The sequence below is a fragment of the Gymnoscopelus microlampas genome (genome assembly GCF_963454915.1).
Source record: "Gymnoscopelus microlampas genome assembly, chromosome: 13".
NCBI classification, from domain to species: Eukaryota; Metazoa; Chordata; class Actinopteri; order Myctophiformes; family Myctophidae; genus Gymnoscopelus; species Gymnoscopelus microlampas.
In genome coordinates this window covers 22,677,135-22,698,135 of record NC_139950.1, presented here as the reverse complement: position 1 = coordinate 22,698,135, position 21,001 = coordinate 22,677,135, and the positions used below count along the sequence as shown (strand labels likewise).

At 41.1% G+C, this 21,001-nt stretch overlaps 1 protein-coding gene across 1 annotated transcript; it reads right to left on the bottom strand.

Moving 5' to 3' along the window:
* Nucleotides 1–890: 890 nt before the first annotated feature.
* On the bottom strand, nucleotides 891–20,011 carry LOC311059229 (uncharacterized protein). The gene is made up of 11 exons (XM_084076951.1): nucleotides 19,945–20,011; nucleotides 18,960–18,995; nucleotides 17,535–17,674; nucleotides 16,613–16,761; nucleotides 14,041–14,132; nucleotides 8,665–8,805; nucleotides 5,980–6,084; nucleotides 5,571–5,789; nucleotides 5,256–5,321; nucleotides 5,067–5,147; nucleotides 891–4,580 (listed from the first exon to the last, which is right to left on the bottom strand). The coding sequence occupies exons 1-11, from the start codon at nucleotides 19,949–19,951 to the stop codon at nucleotides 3,493–3,495; spliced, it is 2,124 nt and encodes a 707-aa protein (XP_083933077.1). The 5' UTR covers nucleotides 19,952–20,011; the 3' UTR covers nucleotides 891–3,492.
* Between the last annotated feature and the right edge of the window lie 990 nt (nucleotides 20,012–21,001).

The window sequence follows — 21,001 nt, the reverse complement described above, 5'->3', positions numbered from 1 at the left end:
GCAGACCCAATGCCATACCACCCATCCCATACAATGCCAAGGCACACTCTTATGTTTTTTTTCGTTGTTGGTTTGCTGAAATGTAATTGCCACTATAATCAATTCAAACCGCTAATTCCTATTTCCTGCACTCCACACAGATTTGTTTTACTCAATATACATAGGCCTACTTTCCATGGCCATGGATTCAATGTTTTTTTTTACCATACTTGGATTATGTCGCCCAATGTAACATGAAGTCAGCTTGCAGTAAAAGTGCAAATCAGCATTTAAATTGCGTTGGGTCAAGATGGCTAAGGAACTTGTGCTCCACCTGTGACACTTTTTCCCTGAAGAAGTCGAAGAGTTTTGTGTGTGTGTACACACACACACACACACACACACACACACACACACACACACACACACACAGAGGGGTCCAGGTTCTAGGGGGTCCCCGCTCCCCAGCTGAATTTGTTAATATAGTTTACTGGTTAAATCAGTCCAACCACACTAACCCCATATACATTTGCAATTGGAAAATAACTTATCTAGCTCACAATGCGAAGCGTGAAGTTCTGCTATTGTTTTAAAAATCTTAAACATTTTGAATATTTTGGAAACATTTTAACAACACAACTTGTATTGGCACAAATTATTTTGGGGGTCCGAGGCCAAACAGACAGATACATGAATAAACATTTTAAGAAAAATATCAAGACCCAGTTCTTGTATTTTTAAGAACTAAACGGTCAAAACCTATAATTCAAACCATACAATTGGTGAAGCTGAATGTGAGCTCAGTGGTTAGAAGAAGAATGGACCTTTTATAGACACTGAGGTTTTGAAAGTGCTCACACTAAATCTAACTTGCAGTATCCCCTTACCCAACAGAAGTGACAGTAATTAGGGACATTTGTTTTGCGTTTATTATGCAACAGCCAACTAGTCACTAGAATAGAACAAAGTTTCCAGAAAATGTATACGTACTAGGTATGATGAATATAGAAACACAGAAAAAGATATTTGCCAATATAAAATGGGATTTTTGATCAAAATGTAGGCTATTATAAAAAAGCTTGCTTTCTAAAATGTGCACTGTGGTGTAAAATCCATGTACAGAAGTGAAGAGAAATTGCAGCATACTGGGTAGTAGTGTATATTTGCGATACAAAGGCAACATTAGTAAGGCTTCTGCTCATGAGTTGCTATTCACATTAAGGCTGATTGAATAAATGAACTGCATCGGTCAGCACAATGCAGCGATTAAATTCTATGCAAATGTAAAGCCTGGGATTTAAGCTTCACCCTGACAATACTGAGGTGAAGAAAATAACGTGTGAAAGAAGGATGATTTTAGGCTTCATCATGATGAAATATTGGAGTCATCTGAGGCCAGAGATGAGCTTAATCTCAAAGTGCGGAGTCATTTCATCTGCCACCCTTGTCAGTGTGTACTGTTGAGGCACGCTACAGCCTGAGTCATGAAGACGGCTTTGTCTCTCAGCACATCAACACCTCATTATTTCTGCCAAAGAATCAGACGGATTAGGCTATCATGCATTTTTAGTGGGCACCTTTCATGGCTGTGTCCAAGACTTAGTTGAAATTGGTTCAAACATAAATTTAGATTATGAGAGCTAGTTTGATCCATAAATAGCTATTCGAGTAGACTTTGTTTTGTTACAGTTTAATTGTTTTCATTTAAAAGGTGTTGAGGTGCAACTGACAAACACTGAATTTGGTTTGGTTTCTGTAAACTATGATATATATGAGATCTTTGAAGTCAAAGTCATCGTCTGTATAAGGTATGAAAGGTATGAAATATCTACAACTGTTGTTCAATACTGTGAATATACAATAAAATGCTGGTGCACCTGTAGTATGAACAGCACAATAAAACACAAACTGATGTGGAATTTAAAAAAAGAAAGATTCATTTTAATTGATCATGTAAAAAAAAATCAACAAATACCAGAGAATCATCATCTGTTTTACAAAACAGTAGTCATTAAGATGGCTAGGCGAGAGGTGACAGTGGCCTGCTGATCATAGAGACAGTAACCCAAAATGCAACGGTTTGATCCACAGCCATGTGCCCTGTCCAAGTCATTGATCAAGACACAGTGTCCGCAACTACTCACATATTGTACAGTAAGTTTAAGGCTGATTAAGTGCTAAATGAACTTGACTTGTAAGTAGTTTTGCATGAGGCTGCTTGCTAAAGATTTAATACAAAATAAAAAGCAAATGGTGAGGCTACGTTCAGACTGGCAGCCCAAATACTGATCCAGGTTAGAATCAAGTCTGAACAGCAAAAAACACATGGACTAATCTTTGCCGATCACATTTGAACCACATACCCAGGTGGTTTGACATGCAATTCAAATATGATTTCCAAAGATGAGTCTCAGTCTCAACACTTGGACACAGAAACCGGATTTATACTTTGTCATACGACTGTGTCGCTCACGGAAAATAGCCGATCTACAAGCTCACAACCCATCGTCATGCAACGTGTTGTGATCTTGTAGATCTGCTCTTTTCGGTGAGCGACTCAGTCATACAACAGATAAGCATCACTTACACCTAGCCGTTGTTACCACAGCAACCAGTGCAGATAGGTCGACAATGTCTGAATACAAAATTCCGATCTGATCACTTGCAAATAACAGTGTGGACCTAAAGATCAGATTTGAGGAACAAATCGGATTTGCCTGCAGTCTGAACAAAGCAAAAGTATCTGGTTAAGGTTAATTCTCTAAGCACATGAGATCATTTTATGACATAGTCATTACAGAGGACATCCACCAGTGTAGTCACTGACTGTGCTTACCCTCACTTCCTCTATGGAAATTTCAGTACCTTGGCTTGCCCTTTCTTGAGAGCTTTAAGCGTTTATTGTCGCTTTCACTCTCAAATACGGCTAAACACATATGTATGTATGTACAATACAAAGAGTGAACAATGACATTGCATCTAGAGCAAATGCCTTGATACAATATCAACAAAACTACTATAGTAATGGCACCAAAGATATGGCCGCCAAAATAAAAACAAGAAATGGTCAACGTGTCACACACACACACACACACACACACACACACACACACACACACACACACACACACACACACACACACACACACAAACAAACCTTTCTTATGTGGATAATAGCGAAGTGGCAGCTCAATGTTAAATAACATTCTTTGAAAAACCCTAATACCTCTTTACCGTAAAAAAGAAAAAGAAATCAATCACTCAACAAATCCACAAACCATTAGCTGATATAAATCAAAAGTTAAGCTAGCTCAGCCTGAAAAAAAACTGAGTGAGTAATACATTCATATCTTCGAAAAGTAGATTTGACATCAGCTGGGAATACATCAGCATGTCTGCTGATCATATCTCTCCAAAGTTCCAGGCATGACTCATAAACGTATTCCACCTTCTTTTTTCCTAGGAACTGCTTGAGGGCTTCCTCGATGTGTTCAAACACATGTGTTTTCCTTGTCACTCCTGGCTCCTTGTGGATTTTATCCAGTCGGCCAGAGTTGCAAATTGGCCGTCTTGCTCCATGTTGTTGCTACAAAAGGGGTTGTGTAGGTCCTTAAGCGAATGCATGTTGTCATTACTACTTCTCATGGTATCCATGCTGGTGCCATTGCTCATGGGTCGAGGGAGCAGGTTGGTGTATGTGCCACCTTGGCTCTCATAGGGGGACTGCATGTGGGAAGCGTGGCTCTCTTGTAACCGGGGAACCATGGGCTCCTGCTTCAGCTGGAAGCCGGTCTGGCACCCTCCTTCCACCAGGTTCTTAAAAAAATCATCTTCCTCTTGGAAAGTGCCCAGCCCCAGGGTACCCCCACTGTCTCCGGATCCAGCCCCATTCAGTCCCTGAACAGGATTGATTGAACTGAAACCAGACCAGGGAGCCTGGAAGGCCTGGTTCTGGCCCCCCTGGTTGTTCTGGGCCTGGAAGGCCTGGTTCTGGCCACCCTGGCTGCTCTGGGCCTGGAAGGCCTGGTTCTGGCCCCCCTGGCTGCTCTGGGCCTGGAAGGCTTGGTTCTGGCTCCCCTGGCTGCTCTGGCCCTGGAAGGCCTGGTTCTGGCTCCCCTGGCTGCTCTGGGCCTGGAAGGCCTGGTTCTGGCCCCCCTGGCTGCTCTGGGCCTGGAAGGCCTGGTTCTGGCTCCCCTGGCTGCTCTGGGCCTGGGTCTCTGAGGCCAAGTCCTCCCTGTGGTGGTGCTGAAGCTGAGGCTGGGACTGAGACTGTGGCCGAGCCTGGCTCAATGCCATGCCCTGGCGCTCCAGATCTAAGCACTGCAGGTCCCTCATGGAGAGCTGGGGTAGAGTGCTACTGCCACCGCCATGTGAATACCCAGGCGGACGGCTTGACTGCAGCTGCGATAGGTGGCTCATGGTGTTAGTGGGATTTATCCTGACCGCATCGATGGAGAGTGCTGGGTTGGGGTTCGACCATCCCTGGTTAACAGACATGTTAGCTGCTGGCGATGGCATCATTGGGCGCTGAGGGCTTGGCTGGTAAGTCGAGTTAAATGCAGTAGGTTGTTGCCGTGATAACGGGGAGAACATGTTGGGTTCTGGTAAAAGATATTGTGATTATTAGTGTAAACATAGTTATGTGTGCCTATATTAGGAAATCTTGAAAGTAGAAATGTAGAAAATATTGATCAAAGTTGATGTCAGATTCAAAGGTGTGTAATGACATGTAAGGGATAATGTACAGCAATGTCATTATTGGAAAGTAAACCCTTGACACAGCCTTTTATTTTCCACAAGTGTACATTATCCCGCTGATTACATGGTTGCCTGTGAAATTTGTAATCTGACACAAAATGTTTATTCTAAATGAATGTATTAGCTTACAAGCTCCTATGTCCATAGCAATGTAAACTAAGCCAGAACACCTTGTCTGTTATTGAGAACAGCCTTTTGCTATCAGAAAATAATAGACAGACAATGCTTTGATTGACAAACAAAACCACGTTATAATGGTATTTAATGACTGTGTGTTACGATTAATGCAATGTAAAGGTGATCATTAGGAGCAGTGTATTTCTGTCTACCTGTTTTCATAAACGGGGGCATCATGGAAGTCTGATGGCCTGCCTTTGGTCTGTTTGGTCCCAAAACTGGAAATGGAAGGACTGAAACAGAAAGTGGAGAAAAAACTCCTGTTACATTATTTGTACAAACCACATGCACAGACCCGCACACATTGAAACACCCATAATGCACTGATGTATCCTTTTTACCATTCAATCCCGAAATCTTCATCACGTGTTCTCTGGTCCTCTTCTTCTTATTGCAGCCATATGGATCTATAGAAAACACCAAATCCACTATTATTTAACCACTTTATTTGCCTTTTTCACCCCTGCATATCTTTCCAAGGTGCACATACTGTAGACCCCTACAAAACCACTTTCAACTTGGCATATCCCTATTTTGGGCATGTCATTAATAGGTGACATGAATAGGCTATTCGTCCTATGACGACATACAGTAGGGCTCAAGTGGTTAAATTAAGTTCAGAAGCACTTTGTTTTGAGTGCACATTAGCGTCTCACCTTTGTCATCGGGAAGGTAGCGGAACTCCATTGGCTCGCTCACTTCCTGATCAGTAGGCCGGCGCAGCTGCATGCGCACGGTAACCGGGGCAGTGATTGACAGGTCGTAGTAGGGCGGGCTTTTGAAGACAATAGCCACCTGGCGATGGACGTCAGCCTGGGAGAACGAGCCCTTGGCCTCCCAGCCGTCAGGGGCAAAGAAACGCACCTCTATGTCATCTGGATGGAACAAATGAATGAATGAACAGAACAGGAACAGATGAATGCTAGAGTTGGGGACAGAATTCCCCAAAGAGTATAGATGAATAATGATGAATGGATAAATGAACGATATCCAGGTGAGAATGCTTTCTCTGTTCTACAGCAGATCAAGGGTCAAAGCCCACTGTACAGTATACAGTATGTTTACCTTTCTGTACTTTGTCACACAGCAAGAAGACCTCATCACCTCCCCTGACACTTCCACTGTTCCTGTTGACGCGACAGATTCTGAGCTCAGCGGTATTAGGGGCCCCTGATGAAGAAAGAATGCGCACGTGCACGCACACACACGCACGCACGCGCGCGCGCACACACACACACACACACACACACACACACACACACACACACACACACACACACACACACACACACACACACACACACACACACACACACACACAGTTACCCATTAATGCATAAGAAACCATGAATCTCCACCAGGAGGCATACCTGATGTATGGTTTGAAATTACTCTAGAGACACGAAATGGTAGGGCAGAATGTGATTACTGTACCAATTGGAAATCATCCCTTTTGTATATTGTATGTCTTTAAACGTCTTGATGAACTGAATACACAGGACCACAATGGAAACAAGCCCTTAGGGCTTTTTGTGTTATCCGTTTAGCATCATTGTATAATCGTACCACCGTACTATTTGCAAACTGTTAATAAAGTATTCAATCAATCAATCAATCTCTATCTGTCTGATTGCAGTCATTCAAATTTCTCTGTAATGCGCAAAGTCGGATCGTTAATCCATGTGTCAATTATGTTTGTACCAGTCAATCAAAGATTTACGAATGGAAATGTAAGTATCGTGTGTTCGCTGGCCCACAGAGGCTTTGCGAATCCTGGAAGAGGAAGTAAGATCTGTAATGTCATAAACAGCTACAACAGTTAAGTTGTCAATTGTACATGAAATTGAAAAGTAATGGCATATTATGAGATGTACACAGCTATATCTGAAAGGTGGCAAACAATGCCAGCATAGTCTCAGGAAAGAGACATCAGAGACAATCAGCAAGAGAGAGAGAGAGACAACAGATTGGTTTCTCAACCCATACACACGCATGACTTTAATTATTTAAAATTAAATTCAACAGGGTTGTCAAACAAACATACAACCAGTCAAAACATGTTATTTTCAAATCCAGATTGCTTGTTCAGAAACTTTACATGTCCGTGATTTTAAGACGGCGCTCTGTTAAGCTATACTAGTTTCGGTGCATCCTTCGCGGAATGCCAGCAATCAAAACTTTGCTAATGTACATACTTTGTTATTTCTCATTGCTATTTTCTCATTGCTTAATTGCTATTACCTTGTTTACTGGTATAGTACATACAGCAACTATATTTAGCTACTTTGACACAGTTTAGTGTACATTGGGTACAGTGGAAGATCTCCTGGTAAAAGACCAGACTATCTTGGTCTTATTAATGTGTTGTTATGATGATAGTTATCAACACAGCATGAGCGACTCAGTGGGTGATATTTTAGTGTGATATTTCAGGGGCCTCAAAGGGAATGCTTTCAGTTTAGAGCTCTCAAGCCTGACCAGGTTGAGTCACATGTCACATGCTTGCTGTCAGAAGAGGAAGTGCGCTATGGTTACTGTGCTGTTTGAGGCTTAGTGAGTGCACAGAACTTCCCCTTTCTGTGCGTGTGAGGAACACTGAGCTAGTTTCTACATCAGACACACACTGTTGACTGATGACAAAGTAAACACATCGGCACACAACACAGGTAATACATGTGTGAGCATCAAACGTTTAAAATCTAGGCATTTAGCAGGCGCTCTCAGCCAGAACGTGTACACATACTACATGTACACACACATGTGTATGTAACTCTCGCACCTGTCTTACACAAACACACGAGCAGAGACAGAGACACTCACACATCCAATAATTGCCACGCTTCCATACACACCTACACTTGTTTACTTGAGAGCACACCTAAATATTCAGTTTCACTCTGCTCAATTTCACCAAACTTCCCATCAACCATATCATAATCATGTAATAATGAGTAAAAGGGTGGCATTAAAATGGCCACAAATAGTGAGCACTTCAGTACAGTAAAGTACAGTACAATGCTCAGTGTTAATTTAACTCTGAGAATGAACATATGTAACCAAATGGACGAGCAACGATCCATTTGAACACTCTCTGAATTACAAATGGATAAATTATCACTGAGGAGGACTTTACTGTGTATCTTAATTATGGACCGCTAACTTTCTTCTGATTCTGATCGCACCAGAAATTCTTCTTAAAATTAGATCGGGGTAATTTGGGTTATCATCATGTTTGGAACTTATTGGACTGTTCTTTACCATGCTGATTATTTCTAATCTACAAGCTCACAACGCAACGTGTTGTGAGCTTGTAGATCTGCTATTTTCGATTAAGTTTGACAAATCTTGAAGAACTTTTGTACTTATATTTCTATATATATATATATTTGTAAGTATATTTTGAAGCCAATACCTTTGTACTCAACTCAAAGTTTGAATATATGCCTTTTACTTTACTTGAGTATTTTTACATTGCGTTATTGATACTTTTACTTGAGTTAACCATTAAAACCGGGAAAGCATGTGTATTGTGTATCATTTTAGATTTTTGCGTTGGCTATTCAAAAATAGCAAATATACAAGTTCACAGCACGTCACTTCGTGCCGGACTGCGAGCTTGTCCATCTGCTATTTTTGAACATTTTTGAAAAATCTTGAAGAGAACTACTGATTTGGAAGACATTTGTATAATCGGCCTCAGGTCTTAATGGGTTAAAAAAAGTGTACTTCTTCCAACACTGAGCCACTCACTGTTGTCGTAGATGGGGTTGGTGACGATGGGACCAAGAGGCCGGGTGCAGTGGCCGCTGTCGTCCTGAAGGAACACCTGGATGCACAGACGCACCACATTCAGGTCATACTCCTCTGTCTGTAGCAGCTGCTCACGGGGCACTGAGGTCACACACACACACACACACACACACACACACACACACACACACACACACACACACACACACACACACACACACACACACACACACACACACACACAACACACAAACACACAAACACACACATGCATGCATAAACAAAAACAGAGAGGGAGGTCATCGAGAGTCAATAGTGTGTGTGTGTATATATATTTTTAAAATATATATATGAAACAAGTTTGAAATGTTTTGTGAATACTGGATATTGCATAGATAATCTCAATCTCTGTCTCTCTCGCTCACATACAGTCCTCTTCAATATCGAGTGCATTTGAATCATGACGTTCACGTTCTCGTGATCGTGTCGGTGAAATCTGGAGGCTGCTCACTCTACGCCAACTTTGGATCAACTAGAAACGTCACACATATGGTCCTTCAGGCCTCGTTGGCCTACATGTCTACATATACGCAGCATCAATACGATATCGCTTACTTGACAGATACACTCAGACATAGCTTACCGAGAGACACCCTCCCACGCACACACACACTGGGTTTCACATCTGCCCACTCTTATCTTCCTCTCTCTCTTGATCTCTTATCCTCCTTCTCTGCTACCCTGCTCACACTGAGGCCCACCTACAGATGGGGGCTATAGTGATGCTCAGTGATGTCACGTCTGGTGGAAAGCAGTGGGTGTGTGTGTGTGTGTGTGTGTGTGTGTGTGTGTGTGTGTGTGTGTGTGTGTGTGTGTGTGTGTGTGTGTGTGTGTGTGTGTGTGTGTGTGTGTGTGTGTGTGTGTGCGTGCGTGCGTGCATGCGTGCGTGCGCATGCAAGGCAGGCCTCGAGAAATGAAAGACTTTGAGGGGGTGGGTGAGGGTGGTGATGACGACTCATGACTCGTGACAGAGAGAGCAAGAAAAGAGAGATGGGGGGGGGGGGTGTAGAGTAGTGCAGCGGTTCCCAATCTTTTCTGGTGACCATTGAACACAGCAGCCAATCAGTGCCAATCAATAAAATATATACTAAATATATTCATGTTTTCTATTTAAAAAAAGTAAATAATATATACCGGTACTTAGAGTGTCCCCATGGCCATGAATTAAAGTAACAAAACTAAATAAAGGGAAAAAAGACAGAAAAAAAACGCAGGGGGGCCCCAAAAAATACTCTAGCCCACAGGCCTCAACTCCTATAAATCCGGCCCTGCCTGGCAGAACACCCAGCCAGACTTTAGATGGGTCCCACCCTAACATAGCCTACTTTACTCAAGAATGCACTTAGAAAACCCAAATGACTGTCAATCGATAGTTGTGCTCAATTGACAAAGGCATTACTGAATGGTGGAACGTTGCTAAAGTGTTAAGCATTCCCCAAGTGAGGAGCAAGCAACATAGGCAGACTGTAGAACAGATAGTATTGATGGAAAATAGCAATAAGGCTCTGTTCCTCAGTCTTCGCTTAGCCAAACATAATATAAGGGAACAAAGAGTGCTGTTTTTATATTGGCCCCAAGCATTTTTGTTCACAAACAAAATTATTTATTTATGATGTGTAGCCATATTACACGCGCATACACACTATAATGTGGAACGTCTTTCTTCTAACTATATTCACAGCTTTCTTTCTGTTAGCGTGTAGGTGGTGAGTGGAGGTAGAGATACAACATGTGATGGAAGGAGAGATGAGGAGCTGCATCATCAGCATGCATCAGTATTGAAACTTAGGATAGGAAACACTAGCAGAACACTACATGGAATTGTGTGTGTGTGTGTGTGTGTGTGTGTGTGTGTGTGTGTGTGTGTGTGTGTGTGTGTGTGTGTGTGTGTGTGTGTGTGTGTGTGTGTGTGTGTGTGTGTGTGTGTGTGTGTGTGTGCGCGCGTGCACGCACGTGCGTGCGTGCGTGCGTGTGCATGTGCACAAGTGCATATGTGCATGTCAGTGCATGTGAAAGACTTGATGCTACAGGTCATCGGGTGTAAGCGATGTTAACAGGCGTAAGAATGTGTGTGTGTGTGTGTGTGTGTGTGTGTGTGTGTGTGTGTGTGTGTGTGTGTGTGTGTGTGTGTGTGCGCATGCGTGTGTGTGTGTGTGTGTGTGTGTGTGTGCGTGAGTGTGTTGTGTGTGTGCAATGGAAAGAAGTGCAGGCAGATCATGCACGGCTGCAGATGGTCATTGACAGCGGAGACAGCGGTGGAGGTGGTGAGTGGTTGGTGTAAATGCGTGTACAATGTGCGCAAAGTGTGAGAGAAGGAGCGAGGAGGCAGGTGTCAACCTCACCACTAGCAAGCTGTCTGTCTCCACTCTGCATGTGACTCATGACCCTGAGGTCTACAGTGGGACAGGTTCAACTCCCTTTTTAAAAAAAAATCTTACTTCATCTCATCTTATTTGTCTTGTTCTTTTAATTTCATTGCAATCCAGTATTAGCTCTAATATTATCTCGTGCAATATTGTATTGATGCTTTTAGCACAGTCTTGCAAACATGCCACACTCGCTGCTTGAACTGGTGGAAACCTTGTATGCCCAAAACCGTTCCTTTTTTATTATCATTTTAGATTAATGTAAAAATTGTGAAAATAGACGATCTACAAGCTTGTAGATAGGCTGTTTTTACTACTTTTGTGAGACACTTGTATGATGAAGTAGGGCGATCATTCACGAAAGAAACTGAAGTATAAAAAATAAATATGGAGATAGGCCTAGAAGGTTTCTGCCCGACAGCAACAATGTATAAGTGAGTGACAAATAAACCCTCTACGCTACGAGTCAGCAACAGACAGAAAGAGCCATGGACAAAGTCAAACTTTTGTCCCTGGCATCAGATAAAAATCGTATTAGTGATGATTGATGTAAGAGTTGCCACTACAACTGCATACAGCCACGGCCAACCACCAACCTTACACTATGAGACATCAACGAAAAGTGAAATCATACAACTGCTACTGGTACTGTCACTGTACTATTTCTAGTAGCTACTACTAATACTGCTGCTGTAAATGTTAAATGAAACATTACTAATATTACACACACACACACACACACGCACGCACACACACACACACACACACACACACACACACACACACACACACACACACACACACACACACACACACACACACACACACACACACACACACACACACACACACACACACACACACACACACACACACACACACACAGCAGTGGTGGAAAGTAACTGAGTACATTTACTTAAGTACTGTACTTAAGTATAATTTTCAGGTATTTGTACTTTACTTGAGTATTTCCAATTTCCAATACTTTTACTTCTACTCCACTACATCTCAGAGGCAAATATTGTACTTTTACTCCACTACATTTACTTGAAAACCTTAGTTACTAGTTACTTTCCAGATATCAATGATTGTATTATAAAACATACATTAACCACTTTAGCCCTATTTTATACCTAGGCTATTTTCAAATATTTTAGTACTTTTACTTTTGGTACTTTAAGTACATTTTGATGCCAATACTTTTGTACTTTTACTCAAGTACATTTTTAATTCTGGACTTTTACTTGTAACAGAGTATTTTTATATTGCAGTATTGATACTTTTACTTAAGTAAAACCTTTGAGTACTTTTTCCACCACTGACACACACACACACACACACACACACACACACACACACACACACACACACACACACACACACACACACACACACACACACACACACACACACACACACACACACACACACACACACACACGCACACACACACACACTCACACAAAGTGATAGAACGTCTGCACCAGATCACTGCTGGGACCTCAGTGGCTTTGGACTCTAGTGGACCGTAGACAGGAAGTGACTGGGTGGAGGGCAGAAGTGTACAATATGTAACTCTGTATGTTGTGTGTGTGTGTGTGGGGGGGGGGCAGCTTATCTCTCTGTAGAAAGGAAGCAGCCGAGTTTCACAACAGAAGTGAGCTGAAGTGAAGGTTTTGGGGTATATTAAATGACTCGTCTCCCCCCCCACCCCCCATAGCGAACTGTATGGTACAATAGGGGTTTAACCTGAGTCTTGTTCTGTCTGTGTGCAACCTCTACTGTATCTATGTCCATCTGTAAAGGCCAGTTACATGTTTAAATCAAGTCTAAGTGTAACCTTTCCTGTCTCCTGCCATTACCATTTCTATCACTTTTTTCCTCCGGTGTCAATTCGGCATGATCATTCTAGGGTCCCAGAAACAAATTATTACTATAATGTCATTTGAAAGTGTAGAGTAGACCAAATTAATAAATCTCAAATCTCCCTCCCTCACTATGTAACTGTTTTTTTTGTTGTTGTTTTCTGTTTGGGTCTCATTGTGTTTCTGTGTTTTATATCTGTATACATAATTGTTGATTGTGGATTAAGGCAAACCTCAAAGCTTTTCGAGGATAAAGGTTTAAATCAATCAATCAATCATTCAATCAATGAAATGGCTTAGGCTATGAGCTGCTATAAACAGCAATTTAAAGCTGCGACAAAATTGAAAAGAACGTATATTGCTGTGGAGATTTTAAATCAGAGCAAAGGTTTCAGCCTTTCTTTCAACAAATAGAAATAATTCACGCATTTCTCAGTTCACCCTGGCCAGATAATTTTTGTGCTCATGTTCATCCTTGTCTTTTCTTTAACAAACCTATAAAGTGCCATTCCTGACTTTTTATCATGGTCTCAGAGTGTGGGGAACCCCCTTGCCCCCCCTCTCCTCCCCCCTCCTTTATGAATCCTGCATTCCCAGATCTCACGTGGCATCCTGCAATGGGCTGAATTGAGCAACTGTGAGAGAAAGAATGGGGAAGTAGCCTAACGCCTGTTTGTACATGAGAGAACCGCTGTCTCTCTGTCTGTCTGTCTTTCTGTCTGTCTGTCGGCTCAGGGAGGTCCAGGGACTGAAAGCACATTGAGAAAAGGGCATTTTTGTAGAAAGGGTGGTAGCGGGCACTGGGCAAAGGCAAACCAGGTCAGATTTGTCAATAATTAGGGTTTGTTTTAACCTTGTTTCAGATTCAGACTGGCATGGTTTACAGCCTTCGGATACGTCACATAACTTATCAAAGAGACTATACGTAAAAAGTGCCATTTTCCTGTGACTGTCCAAGCCCTTTGCCAAGTTGAAATAGACAGTCGTGGAGGTAGAAGTACTAGACGTAGAAGTAGACATAGAGGTGGAGGTAGAAGTAGAAGTAGAAGATGGGGTAGATGTAGAGGAAGAGATGGTGGACTCACCACTGAAGGGGTTGATGCCTCTGGCCATCCTCTGCATGATGGCCTCTTTCACCTCCTTCCTCCTCACACACTGGATGCCCAGATTCTGGAATCTGTATGAACAAAGCAACTAAGTGCTGAGAAATGGAATTACACAACATAGCCACTCACTCTTCTCAAACAAGGGAGTGCTAATCCACTGCCCTCGAGTTCAAAACTTTATCTCAGCACAATGTGTGCTGAGATAATTATATGATCGCAGATCATATATCAAAGTGATCCCAATGCTGTTTTTCTTTTTTTAACTACGCAAAGTCCAAATCTGATCCACTCGGATACTCTTGGGCCCAGCCTGATGATGAACCAATCATATAAGATTGGGAGGAGACGTACACCAAACAGTATTTGCAAGTAATACTTTAGTTTTTTTTTAGAGAAGGTTTGGACAATCCAAGGAAAGCATTTGAGTATTTCACTATCCTTTTATATGATCGACAGCTTAACTGGCTCTGTGGATCATCATGATGCAGTAGTAACTCTTACACATTTGGTGCTTGAGGAAGATTAACTAAAGCTATCACATCCACATAGAAAATTGTATGTAATATCATGTTCTAAGCAATGCAGAGTTGGCCCAATAAAGTCCTCTGAATCCACTGCTGCCATCCCTCCGGGATTTAGAAAATTACAGACATGAAAAGATATCGACACACACAAAACACAAAATAACACACATATACAGTAAATGAGTGCACTCCCATATGCTGCAAGCACATGCATGCAGACGCAGGCACATACACAAACACCCACCCACACACACACACACACACACACACACACACACACACACACACACACACACACACACACACACACACACACACACACACACACACACACACACACACACACACACACACACACACACACACACACACACACACACAAACAGAGCCTCTTCTCTCTAGCACACGGCAAATAAGGGTGATGTCACTTGGGGAATTCCCATATTGGCCTCCTCGTCAGAGAGATGGTTGGACAAACATGTGTGTGTGTGTGTGTGTGTGTGTGTGTGTGTGTGTGTGTGTGTCTTGGTTTGTGTGCTTATGTGTGTGTACTGTATATACTGTATATATGAGTGTCTACTCCAAATTTGTAGTCTAAGAAGTCAATCTATTGCCTTAAAGGGATTGTAGGCAACATTAAGCCTAAATTAAAAAAATATTTATATATATATATATTTTGCATTTTCTCCCCTCTATCAGCCACTATATAATGATGCTGGGGCGTTTTCCTGCATTGAAACCAAGGGGCAAGGCTTGGATATTTACGATGAGGCCAACACGGAAGCTTATGAATGGCCAGAGTGGCGCTGTTTTACCCTGCGCCGACCTGAAGTGTCAGAAAGAATTTATTTTAGCGCAAGTGAATGGGTTTTTGACAAACTTTAGACTAGATTTTCTTACCGTAATAAAAATTGTCATAAATTCTATATGCTTCCAGTCGCTAGTTTAAAGTCTCCTTTCAATCATCATGATATGCGTTTTGCTAAATTATGGTCCCATTTATTCTAAAATTGACGATAAAGTAGGCTATGCTCCAGGAGGGGCGGGATGATTTGATTGACAACCTACACAACCAATAGCATTCATTCCCCGCCCCCGCTCTTGATTGACAAGCTACCCAACCAATAGCATTTTTGGGGGTGTTTTCCGGTTCGCTGGTCACGTGTCTGGTCTCAACCAATAGCGTTTGAGTTCCGGCGTGGCCAACTGTATATATTAACGATGGAGGAATGCATGTTCCTGAACTATCGGCTTAATTTTCGTTCTGTAGAAAGCAGGGGAGTGGCTTTGTCCATTCTTTTTTACAGTCTATGATTGAAACACAGTCCTCTTTCTGAAATCCGTATTTTCCCTACTGTTTATGTTTATGTTACGTTTGTCCGGGTCGTAAATTAACGCACGCATGTGCGCGTCTGTGCTCGTCCGTGCCCGTGTGAACTTTTTACTTTCGATTTTAAAACGCTCTCAAACTTATTTTTTGAGGCACAGAATTTACTTTTAAAAAATCGTTTGGATAGAATTTAGTTGTTTAACTTCATATATGTGGTCAATTTGTCATGAAAGGGCCTATTTTTAAAAAAAAATTCAGAGAACCGTAGGGGCGGGCAGTTCCGCGAATTGTATCCGCGTAAGGCAAGCCCATTTAAAAAGTCCCCCCTGCGTCACCCCCTGGTGGTCGGGGAAAAGAACTGCTGGAGGGGCGGTGTTTGACAACAGTTTTTTTCTTTGATTATGTCTGAACTCGCCTACAATCCCTTTAACGCTTGATACATTCCGAAACTGTCAAGTGACTTGAAATTACTGTTAATAGGGAGACTAATGATATTGTGTGAGTGTGTGTGTGTGTGTGTGTGCGTGCGTGCGTGCGTGCGTGCGTGCGTGCGTGCGTGCGTGCGTGCGTGTGTGCGTGCGTGACAGACAGACAGACAGACAGACAGACAGACAGACAGACAGACAGACAGACAGACAGACAGATAAAATAATGCGTGATTACTGAGTGTAAGGTGTCGGTAAGAAAGTTAACTTACGCAATGACCCTACGTTCGGGGCCAAACTCGGCCTCGTAATAGCCATCTTTGCAGTCCTTCCCCACCAGGTCATGTGGGTGGGGCCTGTATGGCTCATTTTTCGTCACCAAGGTAACACGCACCTTTCCCTTACCACAGTGATTAAGGATCTAGAGGAGATAATAAGGCTAACACAATTAAAAAACAAAAAACATAGAAAGAGCTCATTTTAGCCACTCAATCCGCTCTTATGATGATATTACTCATTGTCTGTCAAGTCCTTTACCTAAAATTACTTATTACAGTAAGGCCTTGTTTCTACACACACACACACACACACTCAAGAAAGGAGATAATTTACCTGCATTGAAATGTTAGTGACGCATAAACATATTGAAATTCCAATCCATACATGCAGGCACACTGTACCTGGGTCAAATTACATTTGAAAATGAATTCCTAGCGTTTGTTATAATGTGCTTGGAGCCCTGGAGGGGTGCGGTTTACCACATAAAATAAAGAACCACAAATACCAGAAGGGTTAGATTATTACCTAAGTATTGTATGTGACTTACATCTAGACCAACATTTCTTTTTATCTCCAGTAAACGATAAATAATATCATTGATAAATATTTAGGAAGAAATGCTTCGCCAAGTTGATTGACAGTTAGGGCTGCAAATTATGGCTCTCAATTATAATAATCCCAATTTTTTACAGGATATTCTGATCAGGATTTTTAGATAGGCCTAATAATTAATTATATTGATGACTTGAGGCACAACATTCATTTGATGGCATTTAAACTGACTGTGTTTTTAATTCATTCATTAATTCTGTAAAAAGAAAATTAAGGAAAATGTGATGTACAATTCCATGTAATTCATTGTGCGGCTTAATCGATTGTGCATTAATTGTGCCACAAGGAGCGGCCTCTGCTCACCTCGAGACTGGGGTAGGTCCTGTTATTATCGGAGCTCCGCTCTCCAGGGATGCTGCCAGCGGAGCGACCCTCACATTTGTACCTGAAGCGCATGCCCCTCTGCTTGGGCTGCTCAAAGATCTGGATCTCTGGCTCAGCCACTGCATGCAGGCAGAGAGAGAGAGAGAACAGGGGTGAAGGGATGAGAATGGATGTAGGGGTGAGTGCATCATGATTTGTGTGCGTGGGGAACTCATTTGAAACAAGGTCAGTGCTTTTATGAGTCTTCCAGTTTAGTAGACCTCGTATTGTGAATTTGTACTTCCATGTACTGTTGTTCTCATGTCTTACTAAATAAAGTACATCAATCAATCAATCAATCAAGGGATGGAGGGAGTGCCATCACTTCGCCTGGGTGGAAGGAGGGAGCGATAGAATTATGGAAAATGGAGGAGATAGAGGGAGGGATATGCTGTATATATATTTCTCTCTCACTGGTCTGTACAATCCTGAGTGATCATTTAACTCTTAGAGTGTACAGTACAAATGTGTATACACTCACTGAGTTACAAATGGATTAACACTGAGGGTTTTACTAGATAGATAGATAGATAGATAGATAGATAGATAGATAGATAGATAGATAGATAGATAGATAGATAGATAGATAGATAGATAGATAGATAGATTCCTTGCTTGTAACCCACACTTTTAGCAATACTATAGTGCTGCCTAATCAACAATTGCATATCTTGTTGTGTACTCAAATCAAACTCAAATGTGCACTTCTCATCATAAGGGGGGGGAAGGCTCCTGTGACCTAAAAGCAGGTACAACTTAGATGCTTTGCAGGACAGGAAGGAGTACCCAAAGACCATAAAACAAGTCATGTTACATTTCTAACAAGAAAAAATGCTGGTATGCCTTTGCTGATCAGTCACATGACATGTCCCGTCTTTCTCATGTTTCGTTTAATTTACTGAGAGTATCCAACAAGGCTGTTCTGCTGTAGATACACATACACAGAAAACATATCGGCCTATTTGTTTTTTAAATCAACCCATATAGCTCTAATTATAGAATTGTAACTTCATAACTTCATAAACTGAAAGATGTTTAACATAAAGTCTTAAAACTGTTATTGTGATCATGAAGCACACACAGCACTTCTGTGTTTTTTTTTTGGAGTCTGTCTGTCTGACACACACACACACACACACACACACACACACACACACACACACACACACACACACACACACACACACACACACACACACACACACACACACACACACACACAGTGTGACTTGCTTACAAACAAGATAATTGAGGAAGTGAAAGGTGTGTAGGTACTCAGCCAGCCACAGATTCAGATACAGTTGGTTTATGTGCCGTTTATGAGCTTTGAGTGTGTAGACAGTGAGTAGTACTGTAGTTACTTACTTATATGTTGGTCCCCTAGCAAGGACGGCATGTAAACTGTGGGGGAAAGATATGTTACATTAAATCACAACAATATAAATAAGGACATATAGGCCTACTATATCCAGTGGTGGAAAAAGTAAAGTAAAATTCTGGAATTCAAAATTTACTTGAGTAAAAGTACCAAAGTATTGGCATCAGAATATACTTCAAGTAAAAGTACTCAGTGTGCAGAATGTCCCATTTCACAAGTTAAAAATGTATAAAAAATCTTTTGAAAATAGCTGATCTACAACAGACGCACTTGTGAGCTTGTAGATCTGCTATTTTGAAATGGTTAATGTAATGTTTTGTAACAATAATGAAAATCTACAAAGCAACTAGTAATAATAATAATAATAAACTTTATTTGTATAGCACCTTTCATGACATGAAATGCAGCTCAAAGTGCTTTACAGAGCAAGAACACAATTACAATTAGTAACTCAAATTTTCAAATAATTATAGTGTAGTAAAAGTACAATATTTGTTTCTGAGATGTAGTGGAGTAGAAGTAAAAGTACTGACAATTTGAAATACTCCAGTATAGTAAAAAATACCTCAATGTTGTGCTTAAGTACAGTACTACTAGTTACTTTCCACCACTGGTCATATGCTCTAATAATATAGAAGCAGCGTCAATCATGAAGCGGTGCGCAGTAGTACAGTGACGTTAGTTTAAAACATGTAAAGGTTAGCTTAGCAGCCCGATATCCATACATTTACATTTTAATTGAATTTGAAAAAAGTCAGCATATATTCAATAATGTAAATGACCATGTTTGTACTTTGTAACGAGTTCGACCTCAAAATGCAGTGACTGACTGACATGTTCTAACATGCATTCACGTATTATAGTAAAAAGCTCAATAAATCTCACCAACTATCGACAGATATACCTTCTGTAACGGAACAGAAGGGCTTTAATCTCACAGAAAACATAATGATGTTACTATAGTCTACTCACCGTCCATGTTGATGAGCACAACCTTATCACTGTGGGTCTGCTTATTGTCTGTGAGTGACAGACAGACAGCGTACAGTAACATTCATATGAGTAGAAAGAGAGAGCGCTCGCCCAGTGGGAATTCCCCCTGGTGCTCGCCAGGCCCGCCTCCAGTGGTGGAAGAAGTACTCACATGTTTTACTTAAAGGACAACTTTAGTTTTTTACAACCAAGGTTTATGTTTTAGATTGTAATTAAAGTAAATAAAATATGAGTGTTAAAATGTTTAAATGTACTGCTTTCTATAGTTTTAGCAATTTTCGCGATCTTTTTTTACAGTGGGCGGGGGCATTCTGTCCGGTGGCTAAATATGTCTTTTTTTACACAATAACCCAGTGTTTTCTTTATTATTATTTACAGTAGCTCTTCTAGCCCCCAATAACTCACATCTGGCCATCAAAGACCACAGGACCTTTTTTATTGTGTAAAAAAGGCAAATTTAGCCACCGGACAGAATGCCCCCGCCCACTGTAAAAAATATCGCAAAAATTGCCAAAACTGTAGAAAGCAGTAAATTTAAAAAAAATAACACTCATATTCTATTTACTTTAATTACAAGCTAAAATATAAACCTTGGTTGTAAAAAACTAAAGTTGTCCTTTAAGTAAAAGTATCAATATAGAATACTCCAATGTAGAAGTGCTCTGTTACAAGTAGAAGTCCCGTATTCAAAACGTAGGCTACTTGAGTGAAAGTAGAAAAGTATAGGCATCAAAACATACTTAAAGTATCAAAAGTAAAAGTAGCCATTGTGCAGATTTGCAGAATATCCAATATTTCACAAGTTCAAAATGTATAAAAAAATCTTTTGAAAATAGCAGATCTACAACAAGCTCACAATACTCATTTTCAAAAGGCCGAAATATATATAGGGCTGAAGAGGTTAGTTTTGTAATAATAATCTCTACAAAGTAACTAATCTAGTAACTAAAGTTTTCAAATAATTGTAGTGGAGGAAAAGTACAATATTTTCCTCTGAGATGTAGTGGAGTATAGAAGTAAAAGTGCTGAAAATTGT